The following is a 25,019-nucleotide window of genomic DNA, read 5'->3' as shown; positions in this document are numbered from 1 at the left end:
ATTATCGCAAAGACATGAGATTCGTATTGACCTTAGTCTTGAAAAAAAAAGTCTATTGGTAAAAAGGGAGTTCCGCAAGTTTCTTGGAAATAATCCACTAGAATAGGAAGGTGTATTATAATGAGATATCTGAACAGCTAATTGATTAAACCACTAAACCAATGAGTCAAACGAGCTGTAACAAAGGAAGCAGAGCATAAATAGTTAACAGGAAAAGTATTCCACAAACCTGTGGTTCCTAGGAGGAAGCTACGGGAATTGGAAGATGTATTACAACGGGTAATCTGAACAGCTAATTAATGAGTGAAACGAGCTGTAATAAAAAAGGAAACAAAGAATAAACAGTAAAGTAAGAAGAGTGTTTCACACACCCGTGGTTCTTAGAAAGAAGCTACGGAAATAGAAAGATATCTTTCGAGACGCAAAGATTTAAAAAGTAAACATTCTTCTTATATATAAGTTTTTAATAGGTTATATGAGGCTGTAATCAACGCGGGGGAAAAAAGACTGAATATTAAAAGAGATGAAAAAAATAAATTAATAAATGAAGACAATATATGTGATATTTCTTTTCAAAAACTTATCTATTTATTTTTTCAACAAGTCTTCCACTTACTATAATTAAAATACGGAATAGTGGAAAATGTTTTGATATTTCCAGGAAAAAAAAACACACTTCTTTCCCAGAAAACAAACGCGTTTACAGAAGGGTTAAACTGGTTTTGTAACAAGGAGTGTAGAAGTGTGAACGGGCGTGACAATAGTAAAATGCGACAAATAACAAACAGTAACTCATTTATTGATACATAAATATATATATATATATATATATATATATATATATATATATATATATATATATATATATATATATATATATAACTGCTTCAAATGATTGTGAGACTTTCAGGATATTTTAGACGGATTTAAGAAACCTGCTGTTTCAGATCGTTAGATGTGCTTGTCACGCTTGTCTGAAATAGGATTTTCGTTCATGTGTTTTTCACGCTAAAATTTTAAATATATCATTTTTAAAATCACCTCTGCTCATAATTATATGCGACTGACGGCCCGTTTATCGGTTTGAAATAGCATTTTATTGTCTGTCACATATCAATCTGAAATAGTATCCGTAACGCTAAATGTGCCATGTGAGTGTACGCATTTTATTTGAGATACATTTAGATAATTCTATAAGTTGGGCCTATTGATTAGTCCGTGACGCTTATATTTATAATAGCATTTTTAGATTTTCTTTAATCATCTTTATATGCGACTGTCTGTCCGTTGGTCGGTCCGCGACGCCTAAGTTGTAATTAACATTTTTAGATTACCTCACCTCATCTTTATATTAGACTGTCCGTCCATTGATCGATCCGTGACGCTTAAGTTTTAAATAGCATTCTTAAATTACCTACTCTCATCTTTATATTAGACTGCCTGTCCGTAATCGATTTGTGACGCTTAAAGTTTAGTTTGAAATAGTATTTTCAGATTACCTCCGCTCATCTTCATATGCGACTGTCTGTACACTTATCTGTCCGTGACGCATAAGTTTGAAATAGCATTTTTTTAGATTACTCCCGCTCGTCTTTATGTGAGATTGTCCGTCCGTTGATTGGTCCGTGACGTTAAAGTTTTGATAGCATTTTTAAATTACCTTCACTTAACTTTATATGCGAGTGTTCGTTCGTTAATCAGGCTGTGACCTTTAAGTTTTAAGTAGTATTTTTTAGGTAGATTGAATGGATAGGTTTTATCATATATGCGTCACACATAAATGATGAAGATGGAGGTCTGAACTGAGTTGAAAAGGGGAAACAGACCAAATATCAAGGTTTCGTGTATGGTATGAAAAGAAACTAGAATCTTATGGAGGTATCAATCATACCAGTTATTATAGGTGCCACAGGGCGTATGAAGAAGAGCCTGAAGTTCTACCTAACTAATATTCCTGATGAACCAAGTGCAAAAGAGAACCATTGCACTTAAGGGAACAACGAGGATACTAAAAAGAGCTCTGCTAGTTGCAATAAAAAGCAGGGCTATGTTGACAGCTGGTTTGGCTATCCCATGCCCAACGTTACAATCTTCAAAGGAAGAAAAATTTTAAAAAATTATATTAAAAAGCTCTGTCGGTATTTCTGTCTTAAGTTCGTCACAATTAAGTTCGAAATAGCATTTGCCTCGCTAAATTTGCAGATAGAAGGATATATTTTATTTTAGATGCGTTCGGACGTAATCATAGTAAGTGTGTGTCCTTTGAACCGTCTGTGACGCTGAAGCTTAAGATAGCATTTTTATTACTAAGTGACTAAATTGTGTACACGTACCTTATATCGCAAGAAAGCTCGTTAATGTTAAATTGAGAGATAAACAGAGAGAGAGAGAGAGAGAGAGAGAGAGAGGGAGAGAGAGAGAGATATAAGAGGAGAAAGGGAGGGGACAACAAAAAAGAAACTTTGATCCTTAAGCGTAGACTTGTTTATTTTGACCTTAAATTCTATGAGTCACTCCATATCGTCCTCTGTCTTTATCTTTTTCTTTCTTAGTTTCTACAAGCAAAGCAAATCACCTAGGCTCATATATCCGTTATCCTTTTTGTTTTGTCCTTGAAATGAACGTGAATGACAAGTTTCAACGAGTGTCATCACTAGTGCGCAGGCGCATGCGTATTGCACAAGACATTAACGTGCGTATTTTTTTTTACCACCTTTATTATTCGCCTTTTAATCTTCAGGCTATGCACGTTTGTGCTAGTCTAAAAACTATATATATATTTTTTATTATTGTTTATTATAAATACATTTAAGGATGTATTTGTGAAATGGGAAACTCATAAAAACAGACTAATTAGAACACAGATTGATTCATACATAAATACTTTATTAAATGTTTCGTCAAGGTCGATAGCTTACCTGTATCCCGGCATTACCTGGTTAAGTATATTAACTCCGGCTACAAGCTTGAAATATTGAATTATTTGCTGGTTGAACGCAGCTCATCCTATCTATCTATCTATCTATCTATCTATCTATCTATCTATCTATCTATCTATCTATCTATCTATCTAAGTGGTGTTGTCTTTCTGTCTGCCTGTCTGTTTGTGTGAGAAACTAAACTATATCAATTTTTAGTCTACAGGCTTGAAACTTGATATATGAGGGATTTGGACATGTGTAAGAAATTTGAATTAGTTTTTAGCCGAAAACGTTTTGAATAGAAAAATGAAGACGAGACATACAAAGTTTAAAAAGTCATTAAGAAGATTCTGAATTCTATCTAACACAAATTTGAAAAATAAATATAAAAAAAAAAAAACAGCCGTGTTTGTAGACGGGGTGTTTCTATAAAAATGCATTTTGTAATAATCAATCAATGTATTGGTCGCTTAAGTTAAAAAAAAAAAAAAAAAAAAAGAAATTAAAATCTTTCAAAAAGGAAAATATAAATCTTACCAAAACAGTCCTTCGCTGGATATATTGCATAATCGAAGTATAATTAAAAAAAAAAATGTGGTTGTACAGATTGATGATTTTGAAATTAACGCATTTCAGGTGAAAATATTATTACGTACTTACGTGGCTATGTCGAAATTAATATCAATTCTCTCTCACTTTCTCTCTCTCTCCACACACACACACACACACACACACACACACACACACACACACACACACACACACACATATATATATATATATATATATATATATATATATATATATATATATATATATATATATATATATATATATAAATCCCAAAAATTACGAAAAATGATCCAGTAGAAAAATAATTATAAGTAAAAAGAGAAATGATCGAATTATCGATTATTGTCGTATGTTTAATGTTGAAGAGCTGTGCAACAAATTTACTATGACAAACGATCGATTTAAATTGACTTAATGGACGGACATTTTTAAACACATAAACTCAGAAAGTCAATGTGGATTATGTTTTTGTTAAAAACACACCCAGCATATCTTCGACTGGATTGTTTTTTTTTTCGTAATTTTTAGAAGGTATACTAATTTCGATATGCATCATAAGAAAGTACATAACAATGTTTTTGTTTCGTTTTGTTTTTGTTTTTACTTGAAAGGCTCTGGTTTAATAGCGTACAAATCTACGCGAATATACCCATAAAAATCATATAAAAGAAGAAATACGTTTAGAAAAGGCCTTAGTGGCTATTTTTTCAACCAAGCAAGATAATGTTAAACGTTCTTGAATATTGAATTCATAGACTATGAGAATTTTCGGACCTTGAAAGGGCTGATTATTATTTAAATTAAAAATCTGGAGTTTGCAATAGACAAGAGGAATAGCGTAAAAATTAAATGCTCAGAGAATAATTTCATAAACAACAATGCATGGTGGTTACGGTGATAGTCGATTCGAGTGTGCGAGTGAAATTATCTCCGATCTGTTGTGTGAATAATTATTTTGAGAGAAACTGCAGAGTCGAATAACGTGTAAAAACAATTGAAAGAAAACGAAACGAACGCGTATTTTTGTTAAAACGTGCATTAGAAATTGACCTAAGTAATTGCCGAGATTGATTCGCTTATGAGCGGTTTGGTTCGAAAACAATGATTGTCGATGAAATAGGTGAAAAAGTTTATTTTACTTTATAATGAAGATGTATGTAAAAGGTTAATATACCTTCATTCCATTATCTAAGGATTAACAGCGCTACCTGGCGTTGCCTATGTATTATATAAACACAATAATAGTTATGTTCCTATTAACTTGCTTTCCCATGTAGGCAAAATTAGACACAAGGTTGATTTTTTATGTGGAGAAGATCCCTCTCCCCCAAAAGAAGTATTCTGGATTAGAACAAAAATTACCTCAGTCTAGAACGATTTCTGTCTATTCGACCGAGGTCAGAAGAGACTCAGTGAATAATCAGAGTATCTTTTGTTAAATATATATTTTAAAATGTCCCTTCAGCAAGGTTGGACGATACGTGTATTTAACTTGAAGAAAATCCAGAGGGAACTCTGAAAGGCTACAAAAATAACCAAGAATAGACTCTGTTCTATTAAAAAAAAAAAAAAAAAAAACGAGTGTATTAATAGGTTATCTCCCTTGTCGCTTAAAATATATTATCTGCCCTTATCTATTTTGTTAGTAAATTAAGCTTATTTGTATTCTAAATAGCCCGTTTGATTGGTTCGGACTTTTAGCATATTGACCAAACACTAGGCACTCTATTTGGAGAGAGGGGGCGAAAAGCCTAATTCTCGTCCTTTTTTAAATTAGTTTTCGTTTGTATATAACGCATTTGCAGAGCTGTCCTCATGACATTAACAGTAACCCTTCTTTCACAAAATAGTGCCATTCTTAAACAGACGCGTGAGCATAGTATCAGATAAGTTGGTATTTTCATTAAGCCGCAAACACACTTTGTTTTGAAGACATTTATTGACTTATGATTTCAAAGCATATTTAATTAATCCATGTCTTATGCATCATTCCCATTTAAGATTATCTTTTATTTCATTTTGCGACCAGCAAAACACATTCCCACATTATACAAAGGATTAAAACTGCAAAAGACCGTCAACATTCCTCATTAGAGGCTCTTCAGACGACCGGCAATGAGCCAATCTCCACTCCCGAAGAAGGAGCCCGTGAATAGAGATTTCTAGAACTGAATTGAACAATACCCTATTCAGAAAAATGGGTCTGGTCTAAACCAAGAATAAGAATGTTCCAAGATTTACTCTTGTATTTTTGTTGTTATTTTTATTCATGTTCATCCCAAACAAGGCATATCGCCAATTCGACGTAAAAAGTTACTAGTTACTTGTTTACATTACATTGAAACTTCTGTACAGTCAGGGAGACAGGTAACAGGGAGGGAATCCCAAAAGTTAGCAGTCCGAGTAAAGAAGGCTTTCCGACATCTACCTCTACAATGAAGGGGTGAGGTATTTTTGTTAAACAGGTTCGTCGGAGATATGTACGTCAATGGGGCTACAAGTGCGATGACTTCATCAGAGTACATTCCATTAAAATACTTGTAAAACAGACACAGGGATTTAACATTGCAGCGATGGGGCAGGGGTTAGAGCTTAATTGACAGCGCAGAAACCATTAGATTGGAGACTCTTTTTATACAGTGCATAGTATATGCGGTCAGAGATGACCGTTAAAAACATTTGCAGAAAAACGGTATTGCTTAAATCTATACTGTCGGTCAGAGAGAAGATTAGCTTTTGCGAAAGGTTGAACTAATACTTGATTGATTAATGACTCAAAGATTTTAGCGAAGAGAAGATAGGTAAATGGTGGGGAGATACTTGAGCGAGTTAGTCTCTTCATTCTTGTACACTGGTTATCACGAAGGAAATTTGTCAGCTATCAAGGAAGCAAGATTCGGCAACGCATTTGTTGTAGAGATTGGAAAGTACAGGGGCTAGCTCAGCTAAGTTCTTTTTTTTTTAATCTAATTATTATGGCAGGAATGAGATCAGGGCCACACGTTTTGGGGCCTTCTGTTCTTTTTTTTATGATATTACGGACACGAGAAGGTGATTTTCAAATCATCAAATGTGACTTTTCTCCGCATAGGTGAATTTGAAAGGGAGTTGTTTGTTGGGTCTGATATGGACTTGAAGGCGAATCGCTGGACAAGCAGTTCACACTTCTAGTTTGCGTATAAGTGACTTATCAACAAATAGTAATACTGATATACTTTTTTCCTTTTACTCCCGGACAATATCGAGTGGGTATAGCTTGTTTACATATAACTAATTATTAGTGTAGCGATTTCAATCAATAATAATAATAATAATAATAATAATAATAATAACAACAACAATAACAACAACAATAATAATAATAACAACAACAACAACAACAACAACAACAACAATAATAATAATAATAATAATAATAATAATAATAATAATAATAATCTATGAAGTTGTTTTTAAGAACATCAAAAAAGATCGTGCGTAAATCGGAAGCTTTTGAATTGAATCACTATTGGATTTACCGAATTAAATTTGAAATGTTAAAGATTATATCGGTTTATTCCGACGGGTTTATTTATTTTTATCTTTTTAATCCAAGCGTTGAGAAACGAATGCGGAGGTTATTCTTTGTAATACGAAGAAGTAAAGCGTTGCTCTGTTGTGTAAACGTGTATCTTATTCGTATCAGTATCGACATGTATATTATTACCAACGTAGCTTATTATAACGGACATGACATCTTGACCCCCTACTTCCCTTCTTCTTCTTCTTCTTCTTCTTCTTCTTCTTCTTCTTCTTCTTCTTCTTCTTCTTCTGTCTCTCTTTCTCTCTCTCTCTCTCTCTCTCTCAAAAACGGATGAGCGTTTGTTTCTTAGTTATTCTTTTTAGAAGAAGAAGAAGAAGAAGAAGAAGAAGAAGGTTTTTATTTTACGGTTTTGAGTATGACTTTAAAGTGCAGATCCCAATTTGGGAGTTTTTGGCGGGTGTGATATCACCCTTTACTTATTACTAGCGAGGGGGGGGGGGTACCCGACGTTGACCTAGTGTTTGTAGGTGTGTGTGGTTGTTAATGAAAACCTAAGAATAAACAAAGTAAAAAAAGAAAATATAAAAACGAACGTTAAAACTCAAGCGGGGGGGGGGGTACCCGGGGTGGTAATCAAAACATCGAGAAAAAACACAAAAAAAATAACGTAAGGCAAACGAACGATGTTAAATGTAAAAATCGAAAAAACAAAAAACAAAAAAGAAAACAGAAAAAACGAACGTTAAAACTACCCCCCACCAAAAAAAAAAAAAAAAAAACACCAACGTGCTAATCAACTGACCTAACGCGACGTACATGGAATTTAGTCAGTTTTTCAACTATTTAAAGTAAATCAGGTTATGATGTCATCTAACGCATGTGTAGAACCGGTCGTCGTCACGAGAAGACCGTTTTTGTTTTGTTGTCGATTTCGAGGTGGAAAAATTAACGTTTTTGGTCACTGTTTCGATATTTTTCGAGCGAAGGATGGAGCTTCAATATGATATCGAGTTTGTGAATTTTTGTTCCATCTGTCGAAAGTTTTTAGCGGACACACAAGCACACATACATACATACATACATACATACATACAAACATTTTCGCTTTTATATATATAGACTAGCGGGGGTACCCGGCGTTGCCCAAGTGTGTGTAGGTGTGTGTGGTTGTTAATAAAAACGTAAGAATAAGCGAAGTAAAAAAGAAAACATAAAAACGAAACGGGGGGTACCTGGGGAGGGGGTAATCAAAACATCGAAAAAAACACAAAAAAACTAACGTAAGGCAAACGAACGATGTAAAATGTAAAAATCGAAAAAACAAAAAAGAAAACAGAAAAACGAACGTTAAACCCCCCTCCAAAAAAAAACACATGAAAAATGGCTTAAATACGCCTGTTTCGATATTAAAATTTAAAAAATCGGTGGGTACCGGGTGTTTTTGGGTGTGTGTGGTCGGTCGGGGGTGTTAATGAAAACCTAAGAATAAGCGAAGTAAAAAAAAAACAGAAAAACGAAAGTTTCGTGAAAAATGGTTAAAATAACACTGGTTCAATGTTTAAATTTAAAAAATCGAAAAAAAGGGCATCTCACACCACGATTCGAACCCAAAACGTTTCAATAATGAACCAACGCTCTAACCAATAGAGCTAACACGACGTATATGAAATTTAGTCAGTTCTTAAACTATTTAAAGTGAATCAGGTCATGACGTCATCTGACGCATGTGTAGGACCGGTCGTCGTCATGAGAAGACCGTTTTTGTTGACCCCCCTGTAGAAAATTGTTGATTTCGGGGTGAAAAAAATTAACGTTTTTGGCCAATTTTTCGATATTTTTCTGGCGAAGGATGGAGCTTCAATATTATACTAAGTTTGTCAATTTTTGTTCTGTCTGTCGAAAGTTTTAGCAGACACACAAGCACACATACATACATACAAACATACATACATACATACATTTTCGTTTTTATATATATAGAAGACTAGCGGGGGTACCCGGCGTTGCCCGGGTGTTTGGAGATGTGTGCGGTGTTAAATAAAAAAAGAAACCGGGGGGGGGCTAAAAGTTGGTAGGATCGAACCCGAAGCCCTGAGGCGAAGTTTGAAAATAAAATCGGCCAGCCAGAATGAGTTTGAATTTATTTAAGAATCAAATTGACAGGTGCGAGCACTGAAGTCGTCGAGCGTTACGACAACGACGACAATGACGACGTCAATGAGCAGGTTTGTTTGTTTGTTATAAGCGAAATAAAAAAAGAAAACAACGTTAAAACTTAAGCGGGGGGAGTAATCAAAACATCGAAAAAAAAACTAACGTAAGGCAAACGAACGATGAAAACAGAAAAACGAACACGTGAAAAATGGCTTAAATAAGCCTGTTTCGATATTAAAATTTAAAAAGTCGGTGGGTACCCGGGTGTTTTGGGGTGTTTGGTCGGGGGTAGATAAGTGAAGTAAAAGAAATACAAAAAAAAACAGAAAAACGAACGTTACGTGAAAAATGGCTTAAATAACACTGGTTCAATATTTAAATTTAAAAAATCGAAAAAAAAAAAGAACGACATCTCACACCACGATTCGAACACAAAACTTTTAGTTAACGAACCAACGTAACTCGACGTAGATGAAATTTGTTCAGTTTTTCAACTACTTAAAGTAAATCAGGTCATGATGTCATCTGGCGCATGCGTAGAACCGTTCGTCGTCACGAGAAGACCGGTTTTGTTGACCCCCCCCTGTCGAAAATTGTCGATTTCAGGGTGAAAAAATTAACGTTTTTGGCCAATTTTTCGGTATTTTTCGAGCGAAGGATGGGGCTTCGATATGATACCGAGTTTGTGAATTTTCGTCGTGTCTGTCGAAAGTTTTTAGCAGACACGCAAACATACACACATACATACATACATTTTCGCTTTTATATATATAGATTACTACCAGGTACAATCTGGCCCAGAGTGGTAGTTCTTGTCAGTGTCCAAGTTATGAGCTAAATAATAATAATAATAATAATAATAATAATAATAATAATAATAATAATAATAATAATAATAATAATAAATACATAATGCAAAACACTGAAAGAATAATTATGGCAGTGAGAGACACTGAAAAAAAAAACAAGAAAACAGAAAACAGAGAGACAAACGACAAAACGAGAAAAGAGAAATAGGAAGAGAAACAACTCTACGGAAGATTCATAAGAATGACTAAAGATGAGAATAGCGAAAACACCTGGACATGGATGCGAAAAGGACATATAAACCGAGAAACTGAACATCTAATAACTGCAGCACAAGATAACTCGATAAGAACTAACCATATCAAAGCAAGGATCGTTAAAACACAAGAAAACGGCAAATGCAAATGCAGACTATGTGGACAAAGAGACGATACAATAAACCATATAGTAAGTGAATGCAGCAAACTGCCCCAAAAGGAATACAAAAACAGGCATGACCAAGTGGGGAGGGCGGCGCAATGGGAATTGTGCAAACGACTGCATTTTGAGCATACAGACAAATAGTACAAGCATAAACCCGCAACAGCACTCGAAAACGAGAACCACAAAATCCTATTGGACATGGACATACAGACGGACAAACCCATCCAAGCAAGAAAACCAGATGTCTTAATAATTAACAAGAAAGAAAAATCCTGTCAAATCGTAGACTTTGCTGTCCCAGCTGACCACAGGGTGAGTATGAAAGAAAAGGAGAAACGAAGCAAATACACAGAGCTAGCCAGAGAGTTAAAAATGATTTGGATGATGAAGAAAATCAAAATAGTACCGATAATAGTAGGAGCACTAGGAACAATTCCGAAAAACTTCGAAAAAAGAATGTCAGAAATTGGAATCAGAGGAATAACTGCAAAAGTACAACAACTAACGATAATGAAAAGACGGAAATATTAAGCAAAACCCTTGAATGCGGAGGATAATACAAGATAAGTGTTACAGGGAATGAAGAACACTGAAGCTGCATATCTACAAGTTCTACACCCCCATCATGCATCCCCCATTGTTTCATCACCGCTCCCAAGTGATACCAAAGAGCCGAGAAGAGTCAAGAAGAACTGAAAGACCGAGGAGAGAGCGCTAGCCAGACCTCGGCTGGACAAGCGCAAAGAGAACTGAGTCCTTGGAGAGGCTGAGTGCCACTCAAATTCCAGTATAAACCAATGGCCACTGCCAGCGAGATATCAATGGTAAGAGGCTATTGCGATGATGCAAATTCATTTGCAAATGCTATCGAAGGAGGTGGAGAGAGCTGGACGTCTGGGGAGACTTGTTGTCACTCAGCTTCCAGAGAACACCACAGGTTTCCAATCAGATCGTTTGTTGACTTGTGTGAAAGCTCCATGTGAGCCAGTAATAAGGCAGTACACTGAGAATTATGCAACGATTGCATCTCAAACTCACAGACTAGTGGTACAAACGTAAGCCGACAACAGTACTTGAAAACGAGAATCACAATATCCTATGGGACATGGACATACAAACTGATAAACCCCTCCAATCACGAAGACCGGGTGTCGTCCTCTCAAATCGTAGATTTTGCTGTTCCAGACAACCACAGGGTAAATATCAAAGAAAAGGAGAAACAGAGCAAATACACAGAGAACTGAAAGGGATATGGAAGGTGAAGAAAATCAAAATAGTACCGATAGTAGTAGGAGCACTAGGAACAATTCCGAAAAACTTCGAAAAAGAATGGGAGAAATTGGAATCAAAGGAATGACTGGAAAACACACAACGAGCAACAGCTGAAATATTAAGGAAAACCCTTGAATGCGGAAACTAACACACATGAGCAACAACCGCGAGCTAGACAAACTGCTGCAGAGGCGAAACATGAAACGCTACATGGAACTAAGAACATTAAAGCCGCATATCTATAAATTCTCTAACTCCACTCCCATCCCCTATTACTCATCACTGCATCCTCCCTCAAAAAAAAAAAAAAAAAAAAATGAGTGAGACCAAACAGCCAAGTAGAGTCAGGGAGAAAGGAAACACCGAGGAGAGAGAGTATGAACCAGATAAGTGCGAAGAGAACTGGGACATTGGAGAGGCTTATTACCACTCAAATCCCAGTGAAAACCAATAGCCGCTGTCAATGAGAAATCAATGGCAAGCAGCTGTTGCGATAATGCAAATTTATTTGCAAATACTATCGAAAGAGTAATACTGGAAATCTGGGGAGACTTGTTGTCACTCAGCTTCCAGGGAACACTACAGGCTGTTTTCAAGGCGAGATCTTTGATGACCTGTGTGAAAGCTCCTTGTAAGCAATAATACTCATAAAATTAGCACTTGCGCAGTACTGTCACTGGAGAAGTTTTTGGTTTCAGTTTGAAAAGCGCACATCAGAAGGGGAGACAATTCAAGAATTCACCAAACTTTTCGAAATTTTTACAAATGTAAAAAATTAATTAATGGCAATATTCTGTCTAATGAGACAATGGCGTTCTGCATCTGGTCTGGTGCACTGCAGCTTATCTATTGCTATAAAGTCGAAGCTGGAGTTGCCTCTTCGGATGTAGACCTGGATAGGTGATAAGGAGACCTAGGTTTGCACAGTTACCAGGGTCCCCCTCTCGGTGTTGCAGACAAAGTCCGACGGAAAGGCAAGCCAATGCGATTGAAGCTAGCACAGCAGCAAACGTTGCTGGAAAGGTGTTGCAGTACTTCACTGCTTCACCATCCGCCTCCAAACCGAAATGTAAATAATATACAAAAAGCATTAATTATCCAAACATTTATCGAATTAAAATAAAAATAACAAAAATTGTGTGCTTTTTTTTTTTAGAAAGATTTTTGTTTAACCATTTATTGAATAAAAATAAAATTAAGAAAATTCTAATACTACGGGGATTCTTTTTTCTTACAAATTTTTAATTGTTGTAACAAGGTCAAAATTCTGAGCTTTGTAACAAAAATCCCAAACGCTTTCATGTAACAGTAGCGCACAAGTGTCCAAGTGTGTAATTCAATAAGAAAACAGTATCCCTTGGAAAGAAAAAAATCATACGTATTTCAATAATGACAGTTTAAAGAATATTTTTTTAGTCTCCGTATGAAAAAAATCCCCATGTTATTAGAATTTTCTTGATTTTATTTTCATTCAATAAATGTTTAAACAAAAAGTTTTCTCAAAAAAAAAAAAAAAAAAAAATCACGCGATTTTTGTTTATTTTATTTTAATTCAATAAATGTTCAGATACATAAGTTTCTCCGTGTTATTGTATTGTTGTTGATGTTTGTTAAGATTTGGAAAAGTTTAGGGAATTCTTCTAATATAATTTTCTTTCTTTCTTTTTTTTTTTTTCATTATTGCAAAAAGCATTTATGAGTAGAAAATACCGTATATTTCGGCGTATAAGACGACTCTTAAAGTTAAAAAATCATGAAGATGGGAATATAAAATAAGAGCGGGGAGGCAAAAAGATACAATGAGAGAGGAAGAGAGTGATAGACAGACGAGAGGTGGATCACGTGGTGGGATAATTGCAATTTAAAGCTAATTAGAACAGTTCAATGGAGTTTTGTTCAAGCATGACTCAATCCCAAAACTGAGGAATATTTTAACATGTATTTGTGTGATTAAGATATATAGGAAAAAACTTGAGAAAAAAAACGTTGAATTATTCAGCTTTAGTATAATAAGCGATAGATAAAATAAAATCATTCTATATTATCTTACCAGATGGGAAGTGACGGTGGTTCAGTGGTTAACGACACGAACTGACGGCCCGGGTGTCCCAGTTTCGAACAGAAATTAGTTTCCCATGGGATGTTGGAACCTTTACGTGATCTCTCCAGAAAGTATCCGATGTCTTTCTAAGTAAGTCTCGAAAAAATATCCGGGAAACGAATAGCAACAATAGAACCTTGGACCTATACACTATCATGATGATGATGCTATTAGACATAGGCGTTGGTGAAGATTTTCTAGAGTAAGTTTTACCTTTAAGTTTGGAGTTTAATCCCAGATGAAGGAAACTAAGGTTACTATTAAAAGTATTATTTCCACAAACAGATATGGGCTGTTATTATTATACTGGGATATGTATTTAAAAAATGGAATATTGCTGCCACATCTGAGGAGGTGCTGCGCAGAGCACTCTTTTCTGTCTTGAGAAAGTACAATATTGGTTTCGAAATCTAGTGGAATGACCTCTTCTCTTCCCTGCAGTCTCTTCTTCGCAGAAAAAAAAAGTTGTTAGTTACCTTTCTACTCTATGGTTATTTCCATTAAAGATGCCCGACTGGGCACTAATCTTTGAATCCTCCTTATAAGACATTCACAGAAAGAACTAGTCTAGTTACTACAGCAAAAAAAGTATTTCCTTTCTCTTTATATTCCCCCTCCCATTTTACCGGTGCCATTTTTACCTAAATTCATCCAGTCAATATACTCGAAGAAAACACACACACACACACACACAAAAACACACACACACACACACACATACACACACACACACACACACACACTCTCTCTCTCTCTCTCTCCATTCCCTCGCTCTGTCTTCCTTCTCTCCCCTCTCTCTCTCTACCTTCCCCCCTCTGGCTCTCTTTCTATGTATATATATACATATATATGTGTATGTGTGTGAGTGTGTGTGTGTGTATGTGTGTGTTACTGAGTATGTACATCCTTTTTCAAACTAACTTCCAAATAAAAAGCATACACAAATGTATTATAGTCATTTACAGCTGTTTCAATGTAGTCTTTATTTAAGTTCTACAATGAAGCATTAAAAGATTTAAACACATGACCATCATCAGAACCAAGTTTCATATCTATTTATCTCTAGCACACATGCACACATTTTAATCGCATGTCTTCACACGGCCACATATTTCAAGACACATATGAGGGTCTATAATTTTATTGTACAGATTATTCGCACTTTTCGACAATGTAAAGCAGAGGTTCCCGACCTTATTTTATCTCATGCCCTCCATAAGAGCCGTTTTATTATTTATGGATCCTATATGCGCATTTATAATTTTTTTCAAATCAAATATTAATTTCCAGTTTAGTAAAAACTCACAATGAAACCAATTTCTAAATGAGTATGTGATAATTTTTTTTTTCATTTATCACACGCATATCATCAAAACGGCTCACTAATATTTAAATCAATAATACAACGTAGACTGAATTTATAACAGCTCCGAATTCACTTATGCCTAATTTGCACAACTACTTTTAAACATTGCGGGGGATGTCCTTTGAGATCAGGTTTCATTTACTCTTTTTGCGAAATGAATGCACAAATTATGAAGCCTCATCTCAAAGGATTCCAAAAGCATATATATATATATATATATATATATATATATATATATATATATATATATATATATATATATATGTATATATATATATATATATATATATATATGTATATATATATATATATATATATATATATAGTCTTTGAACTATACAAAAAAATAAAAAAAATATTTTTATCATTCATTAGAAAACCATCCAGTCAGTAAGTCATTCAATCACCTGCAATCACTGCATCAGCTCTCGAATTTACTATAGTACTAATAATTTATTTTGTAAGGGATCATCAGTTGCTTACCATAAAACACTGTTTCGGGGATTTAAAAACAAAACGGTATATTACATTATGGCTCCCCAGCAGTGTTGATCAAACACCACCTCCCATTAATCTTAGGAAGAAGACATATTACAAATATTTGATCTAATTTCCTATTCTTCGTTGCATTATCTAACCTTTTCATGCTATAAAAATGAATTTCTTACCTGTGTGATTCATCAGTTTCCAAATTTTAAAATGGATATATTTTTTAATTTACCAGTCTTGTATTTATAAGATTAGGATTAATCCATTTAACTACTTATCACCCCCACTATGATTAGTATTTTGTATATTTACATTCATATTTATTTAAAATTAAATATATAAAGGTTAAAAATATTTATACATATATACATTTTTTAAAAATGTTATTATTATTATTATTATTATTATTATTATTATTATTATTATTATTATTATTATTATTATTATAAATACATTTTATACATTACTAATATAGTTTGGGATTTCCTTTATTAATATATTCTGGTTAATCTTAAACGATTCAAAAGCATCAGGATAACGAAAAATGCTTTTTTTTTTAACTGTTTAAATATTTTAGTTCTATCCCCACCTTGTTTTATCATCCTTATTACTAAGCTAGAAACTGGGGTATGAAGTCTAAATTTTAAGGTAACGCGAGCTATTCTCAAAACTCTGACATAATGGTTCCATAAAATATAAATACGGGGCAGGTACTATCTTTGTGTGGCATACGTACTATTTGAAAGGGGAAAGCGTTTCTTTTATCAAATATTTTATAAAGAAAAATCCCATCCTCAATTTTTATATCTAAATCCAGAAATTAGCCTGTTGTCCTCTATATTCACAATTCAATTCTAATTCCTTTGGATATATAAGTTGTTTATTTTTTTTCGAATTCATCATTATCGTTTATACATATAAGATCATCAATAAATCTCCTACACCTATGAAAGTTATATGTTTTAGATATATCAGTTTTTATTAGTGATGGCATATATATATATATATATATATATATATATATATATATATATATATATATATATATATATATATATATATATATATATATATATATATATATACTCGAGTCTATGTAAATACAGATTTGCCCCAAATGGTGCAGGATCCAATCCCATTGGGATACCTATCGTTTGGAGTAATATTTTATTTCTTATTTGAAAATAGCATTCTTTAATAAGATGACTTATAAGTATTTTTAAAATACCTTTAGAAACACTCGTTTGCAATTTTTATTTTTACACCAGAAAGCTTTAGAGTTAGAAAAGTCTATATATTTACCTTTGCCACCTTCAAAAGCTAAATCTACAGTATCATTTAATTCTTTTATAAGTTTTTCGTGCGGAATTTTAGTATATAGCGTACTAAAATCATATATATATATATATATATATATATATATATATATATATATATATATATATATATATATATATATATATATATATATATATATATATATATATACCATTCGGTAGAAACCTTACAATGAAAGACTAGAACACAAAATCGGATTTATAAAACCATATAATCCAACCTTGATCGTCCTTTGGGACCCGTAGCACTGTTGATAGAGGTTTTGAGTCTCTCCGGTTCCAGTTGAGCATTGTCTGAAGATAGCAGTTTCAATCCTACCCAGTCAGGTCAGAGGATTAGTTGGCCAAAACGTGGTGAACAACAACTATGAAAGGCAGTAATTACTGGGGATAAATTACAAGACTTAGCATTCCTATCCCGTCGCATTTAATCACCCGAAGAAGGCCAGAGGATTAGTTGGTCGAAGCGCAGTGAAAAAAAAAAGCTATGAAGATGGGGATAATAGTCTGCCAAAAGAATGAATGTAGTTTTTAACAGACTATAATAAATTAATGTTTGGTATTATTCATTTGTAATTTTATTGTTCTAATTTTCTGTATGTATGCAACAGTTTTCTTGATATTAACAGTTATAGATTAAAATGATTTAATAAAAAAAGAACACCAATAAATTGCTAAAACCATTTAAAAAATATTGTGTTTATTAATTTCCAAGGGAGGTAATTTAAATGAAAACCATTAGTTTTTAAAATTACAATAGATTTATATCAAATATAAATAATGTAAGTTATACGTTTAAGATAACTATATAAAAAGATTAATGCTAGCAGAATGGCGGGTAATTTCATAACATAAAATTTAAATACAAAGCTTGCAATTTTCAATAAAAAAACAAATGTACATCTACTAGTAAACAAAACAAAATATAAACAGCATAATCACGTTGACACGCGGGTTCTCATTAGATCACTAAAGTTAAGCAACGTTAATCTTGGTCAATACCAGACAAGAGACCATTTGAACTGCATATAAAAAGATGCCAACACCTCCCTACAAAAACTACAAAAAACCTTACGTCATCTCCTTTGACGAGAATACATAAGCCACTGGGGACTGCTTGTGAATTTGATATTTCCATGAAACCGCCTCCTTTGGAGGAAGCTGGTTCAACACGCCTAGGATGTGCCGCCTTGATGTGAGTGAAGGGGTGGTGAACAAAACCAAATTGATTTTTTGTGCCCTTTAAAGCTTCTGTAGATCCCAAAGGGTCCATGTGGACCTTGGTTGAGAATCTCTAGTCTAAAGTGACATTTCTACCATCTAAACTTGGATTCGAATACACTAGCATATATTAAGCAATGCTATGAATAGATCGAATGGCAAATACCGAAAGAGATCTAATATCGATCTTCACGGAGAATATCGATCTTTGTTTTCACAATGTCCCGCATCTCACACGGTCGACTTATTTGCTGAAAATGTAATTTTTACATATTTTCACCTTTTCATTATTACTATTTTCAGCTCCTAATTTTATCCTGTTTTAGCCATTTGTGGAGATAGTGATAAGTTGCAGCCCCTTCCATAGTTATACTCCTCCTTCCTTACCTCCTCCAATCGATTCGTGCAAGAAACTGCAATTCTGTTTAAAAATAGATTGTTCGATTATTGTCAATATCTACAAATAGAAACCCACATACGACTTGGAACAGGAGGGAAGAGCGACAGAGAAACAGGTCATGTTTTACCCTGTGCGTATTTCTTATATCGCTTATAGGTGTTGCGTTCTTTACTTTGCGTCATACATGCAGTAACCAAACTGCAGTTATCATTACAGAAACACTAAAGTTCGCCATGGTTATTCATACCGTGGTTGCTAATCGTTCTCTCCATGCGTTTGTTTTCTGTGATCGTTCGATCGAGAAAATGCCATTCTGTAATCAAAGTTTCTTATTCGACTAACTCAGATGAAAACAGCGAGTTATTTATTTAATGATTTTCGTACTGAACCACTGAACAGTGTGTGCGAGCGGGGTAGAGACAGGGTATTCCAATATTTTTCACGATTCCAATACAATTACCAATTCCGTGCTAATAGCGATTTCCATTCCAATTCTTTATAAATCTCTAAATACTGTGGAAACTTTCTCCGCTGAAAGGTAGAGGTTAACAAGGATTTTGAAACAATGGTTTGTTGCGACCTGTGACTAGGTAAAAATTGTAGAACCTTGTCGGTCTGGTAATAAGGGTAGCGATTCAATTTCCTTCAACTCCAATCTCAAACTGAAATCACAACCAAAATTCAGTTCACTCCATCCCTCTTATAATCCAGTTAGCCAATCAAATAAGTTAAACGTAACAACTACCAATATAAAAAGAGTCATCACCCACACAAAAGGTTTTTGCTGCCACTCTTCCTGAGAGTCGCAGGTAAGTGCTTCAAGTTTTCTCAACACCCTCCCACTCAACAGAAAACAAAATCAATTGTTATTGATTTTGTAAAGCCTTCTCAATATACATATTTCTCATTCTTGATCCCCAGAGCAGTGGTGACAAACCCAATCCTTTTCATCTGGCGGAGCTGCACTGATCCCAACGCATCTAAAATGGAACCAATTATCACATTGATCACAGCAGATCATGGCCGATCCGTCATCAGGTTTATTACATCCGGGACAAATCCAAACCTGCTCACTCTCCTGTACTAAAGTGGGTTCCTCAAAACTGGTTTCTGACCAAGAAATTCATTCTATGGACTCCCAGTCATCATAACAAGGTTCCAGACCATCCTCTTGTGGTTCATATTCCGCATGTAGTTCTAGTGGATATAGATGTTTAAGAGAATATGTTTTCACACTCCCATCACCCCGTCGTATCTGTGCCGATCGTACCATACCATCGTCTCCCGGAAACAATTATTCTACTCTCCCCAATGCCCTGAAGGGTCGAGACTTGTTTGGGAGTTTTATCGTCACAATATCTCCAGGTCGTACCTTATTAGATATAGTTGGATAACGATATTGTTTACGTTCTCGAAGAGAGAGTAAGTAATCCTCGTTCCATATCCGTTTAAACTCCTTGAGCAGCTCATTCCGGTTCTTCAAAGATTCCAACAATATCTGTCTGGACGGCAGTTCCCCTTCATTAATTGGTTGAATCTCCATTCTAAGAAGAAGTCCAGGGTTTTGATCTGGGCGCAGGAAGTGATTGGGCGTAATTACCTCCAGTCCAGAGTCGTTCGAACTCACATAGGTTAGCGGTCTATTGTTCACTGCCCGTTGGACATCTGAAATGGCTGTCCACAGCTCAGATTGACTGTAAATAGACCTTCCAACAGTTTTATAGTTTTAATGTTTTAATCATGCGTTCCCAAACTCCTCCATACCAAGCCGAATGAAGAGGGATCTTAACATGCTTTATATTATACTGCCCAAATTTTTCATCAAATTCGGAAGAAGTTAGGGCCTGATTTAGTAAACTATCTCCAGCAAGAAATGACTTTGCATTGTCACTATATATGTGAGAAGGTAAGCCCCACATGTTTGAAAACCTGATGAAGGCCAGTATAAATGTGTGCACTGTCATGTCCTCAACCAATTCTAAATGCACCGCTCTGATTTCCAAGCACGTAAATATGAGAATGTAAACCTTAGATTGAAGATTTTGGTTTTGAACCCACATGTGTCCTGTATAATCTATCCCTGTATGTAAGAATGGCCTTAACAGATTTACTCTATGTTTAGGCAGGTCTGTCATCTTAGGATACGGAAAATGTATCGAGTTGATTTTCTGACAAATAAAGCAGTCTTTCAATATTCCCTTCACAGCCTGTCTGCCTTGAGGTATCCTAAATCCTGACATCCTGATTCTACTAAGTGTAGCCGGCACACCCAAGTGTTTAGCCCTCTCATGCTGATCCTTCACAATTAGATTAGTCAAGGGATGATTCTTCCCGAGCAATACAGGGTTTAAAACCTCATATTGTAGAGTAAAAATTTTTTTGATCCTGCCTCTAGAGCGGACGACACCAGACTTGTCCAGAAATAGGTTTAACTGACTCACAAGGTTCAGAATGGGTTTATCATGAGGTGCATGTAAGAACTTCAATTCAAGGGAAAATGCCTGTTGTTGCATTGTCTTGAACAAGTAGTCAGCAGCAGCCTGTTTATAGTCCAGTTCCTTGCCTCTTGCTTTGGATATAAATTCGAAGACTCTGGAGACCACACGTAGAAGTTTGTTAAAACACGAAAATCTGTCAAAGGCGACGATAGGCTGAGACCAGTTCTCATTACAGGTGTAGAACAGGTTCGTACGAACTATTTGCTGGTTGTCTGCACTAAGACAATCCAAAGTACTATCAGGCCAACAGACAATTCCACCAGACAACCAGTTTAGTCCAGCACTCCAAAAAGAGAAATTTTCCTTAAATTTAGCTGCTGTCAGTCCCCTAGTCATTAGGTCCGCAGGGTTCTGATTGGAAGGCACATATTTATACTTGATAACAAGGTTGTAATTTGCAAGTATCACTTCTTCCATCTGTGTCACATCCTTGAGGCGATTCTTCGTGAAAATGTTTTTATGGCTCGTCTGCTTGGACATCAGCCAAGTGAGTACAATTTGGGCATCTACAGCCAAATACAAACTTCCAAATTTCGTTCCTTGGTAGGCTCTCAAGATATTACTAAGACATTTAATTGCCAAAAAAACTGCTAATAGTTCCAGTTTTAGCTTTTAATAGTGCCACCTTTGCTTTAGCAAAAATCAGAGAAGATATACCTCCCTGAACTGCATATACAGAAAACCCATATGCCTTTTTTGAGGCATCTGTGAATATGTACAAATCTGCAACAGTATCGCTATCAAGTACCTGTCTTCTAAACGATAACGAATGAAGCGCCGACAAATCACTAGCTAGTAATCTCCACCTTTCCTGCATTTCCTTTGGAATGGGATCATCCCAATCAATATTAGCCTTCCACATTTCTCCCACCAATATGCGACTTTGAATGGTGACTGGGAGACATAAAGACAATGGATCAAATACACTGGATGCGGCTGATAGTATTTGACGTTTTGTTGCTAAGTTGGAGTCACAAGTTCGCTGGACTAGGCTGATGGAGTCCGACTCTGGGTCATATCTGTAACCCACAACCTTTTCCCATGGACAACTGTGAGTTGTCAAAGTCTCATCCTTTCTCATCAATTCCTGTAACTTTGGGCAATTGGTGTTACATGATCGAAGATCAAATCCTCCTTTCTTCAATCTTTCCTTTATTTCATGATATAGTTTTCTCAACACACCTTCCGAATTATTCGTACTGACCAGATTGTAAACATAAAAATTTGAATTCAACAGTTTGGTGCAATTATCAACTGGAAATCTAGACGCATGATACTTCAATATGCAGTTCAATATAAAAGGGCTTGCGTTAAAGCCGAAGATGATGGTCGTATAACGGTAACATACCAGACGATCATCCCGTTTTAGAAAGAAGCAAAACTTATTTCTATCAGACTGCTTTGATAATCTAATCATCAGAAATGCCTTCCTGATGTCGCCCAATAATGTATATCTATTAGTCCGAAAGAGTAGAGTTAGATTTAACATGTTTCCGGTTAAATTTACCCCTGGGTATGCAGCCTCGTTTAAGGATACTCCTCCCTTGACCTTCAATGAACAGTTGAAGACTGGTCGCATTTTAGTAGTTGCTATGCTCTCGGATTTAAAGACTTGTCGATGAGGGATCCAAACATGTTTATGGAACTGTTTAGGTGAACAATGAAAGGGTTCTATTATGCCCTCTGCCTCTTGTTCGGCAAAAACCTCTAAATATTCCTCATAGAGGCCCTTCATTTCCAGAGTGTGTACCACCCTATCCAACACCTTGAGGGCTACTTGGTGATTAGACCGCACCTGATCTAATTTATCAGTGTGCCACGGTAACTGCAACCAGTACCGTCCCTCCTTAAACTCTATATTTCTCATAAACTCCTCTACCTTCTGGGCATCATAGTCGGACAAGGTGTCATTTTCTGATAGCCCCAAAGACTCCACACTGTAAATCCACTCCAGACCTCTTTCTACTGTACTGTCCTCAAAAGTTTCTTTATAGGGGTCCGAATAAGAAGAACACACGTCAAGAACACTATTAACAATGGAGGTCGGACACTTAACAGTTCTCATGACTTCTCCATAAACTGGAACCTTGTGTTGGATCGTTTTAATTTGATGAGGAAATATGAAATTCCTGGGATCCCAAAAAGGTATCACTCCTCGTTGGGAAAGCCAAGCTTTCCCATTCATACATTTTATCATTTGTAGGGGTTCCATAAATTGTAACAGGTCTACCCCTATTAATCCTTCCAAAGTTATATTGGCATTTCTTCCTAAATCTGTATCCAGGGTGTAATCCAATTTCGTAAGGTTCTCAACCACAATCGGCAAATGCTCCACTGTATGAATGATGTCTAATTCCTTGTCAATAAGGATAGGTAACTGCCGCTTTACCCCTGGCGTCAACTCCACTGTTGTGGTAAGTCGCTGAAAATTGCAGGTTTTCCTTCCTAGAAACGTCACAATCTCAAGGTTTACCTCTGAGACAGATCTTGGGTCACAAGCCAGATCCTGCAAAATTCTTCCACTAAAGTACGAATTTTGACTGCCAGTGTCTATCAAACATCGCAGCTTCATAGCTTTGTCCCCTCTTTGTAGTACGATGGTAGTAATCGGCAAAATACACTGCTGCTCACCCAAACCGGTATTGATACATTCATTTGTTGATGTATACGGCATAGGACACATGATTGTGGTATGGTCCTGGACTGAACATCGCTCACAATTGCCCTTAGGGCTTCTTTTACAGGGATACGAATCACTGAAATGATTGTTACTTGTGCACCTATAACATAGTCCGAGTTCTCGACAACGACGCCATCTTTGAGGAAATGTATGGTATTCTTCACAAACTTGAGTGGAATGACCATCCCTCAAACAAAGGTTGCAGGTGGTATGCCTCTCCTGGATATGGAAGTTCTCCAATGTTGGTGTTGTTGTCTCCGGTTTTCTGTCTGAATGAATGTATCTACGAGAGCTACCATAATCCAAATCTCTCTGGTTTGCTTCAGGGAGTGCAGCCTTCCAGGATTTTAAGATCCTGATGCCCGTATCTAAAATAGAAGTTAAAGATGGATGCGGTGCCCCTACAGACCTCACTAATTCTTCCTTAAGACGTTTGGGCAGTCTTTGGAACAGTATATGAGCCGCTAATGCCCCTCCGCCTGAATTTCTTTTCATAAATCCATATCCCAACATAGAGTCCAACTCCGACAACTCGTATTTAACCTGAGACAAATAGTTCTTAAGGTATTCAATATCATACCTGCCTCGGGTGGACAGTTTGAATAGGCTAGAGAATATCTCTTCTCTAATGCCCTCTTCATCCCAATAATTATCCTTAAGAATTTTTATCGCGGCATCATAATTATTGGATGTCTCCTCAAGATTATGTATTAGCCGAAACGGACGTCCCGTAACACAAGTCTTGAGGTAGGTTAATTTTTCTCTCCTTGATTTTAATCCCGAAGTGCAATAGTCAAACCTAGTGAGAAAATCTCGCAATGCAAATTTGTTCTCTAAGTCCAGGCCATCAAAACTAAGGCATTTGACCTTAGGCCTAAACATAAAGGTGTCAACTTGAGATGGCTGCATTACATTTGGGACCATGAAGGGAGGAGAATCATCCTTGTGAACCTCTGCGGTTAAGTTTTGTAAATCTCTTTTCACCTCCTCTTTGAATTTGATAAGGTCATAAGCATGCGGTGCCACCCTATCTCTAGGAAGGAATTTAACCAAGTTTTCCTGAACTTGGTCCACTTTAGAAAGCCACTCGTTTATGTTGTCTGTGGTGTTCTTCAAGGCACATGCATCCACTGCGACTCTTTTCTTTAATTTTTCTAATGTGTATCCGATAATGTTTTTATATCTTTCCTCCGTATCCAAAAGGGCCTCAAGAAGGTGATCCGTTTTTTCTTGCATTCCTAAGGAATCCTCAAG

At 35.7% G+C, this 25,019-nt stretch overlaps 2 protein-coding genes across 2 annotated transcripts; both read right to left on the bottom strand.

Annotated features, from left to right (window-relative positions):
- Nucleotides 1-20,305: 20,305 nt before the first annotated feature.
- LOC145240268 (uncharacterized) lies at nt 20,306-21,565 on the bottom strand. The gene has a single exon (XM_080103850.1). It carries the CDS (start codon nt 21,563-21,565, stop codon nt 20,306-20,308), a length of 1,260 nt encoding a protein of 419 aa, XP_079959976.1.
- A 91-nt stretch (nt 21,566-21,656) lies between these two features.
- On the bottom strand, nt 21,657-24,674 carry LOC145240267 (uncharacterized). The gene has a single exon (XM_080103849.1). It carries the CDS (start codon nt 24,672-24,674, stop codon nt 21,657-21,659), a length of 3,018 nt encoding a protein of 1,005 aa, XP_079959975.1.
- Between the last annotated feature and the right edge of the window lie 345 nt (nt 24,675-25,019).

The sequence above is a fragment of the Euprymna scolopes genome, chromosome 19, assembly GCF_053919585.1.
Source record: "Euprymna scolopes isolate OS-2025 chromosome 19, ASM5391958v1, whole genome shotgun sequence".
NCBI lineage: Eukaryota > Metazoa > Mollusca > Cephalopoda > Sepiida > Sepiolidae > Euprymna > Euprymna scolopes.
This window is presented reverse-complemented; position numbering and strand designations above follow the sequence as displayed.

Coding starts and splice junctions, on each gene's coding strand:
- LOC145240267 (XM_080103849.1), bottom strand. CDS start 24,674: ATGCAGCCATCTCAAGTTGACACCTTTATGTTTAGGCCTAAGGTCAAA.
- LOC145240268 (XM_080103850.1), bottom strand. CDS start 21,565: ATGTCCAAGCAGACGAGCCATAAAAACATTTTCACGAAGAATCGCCTC.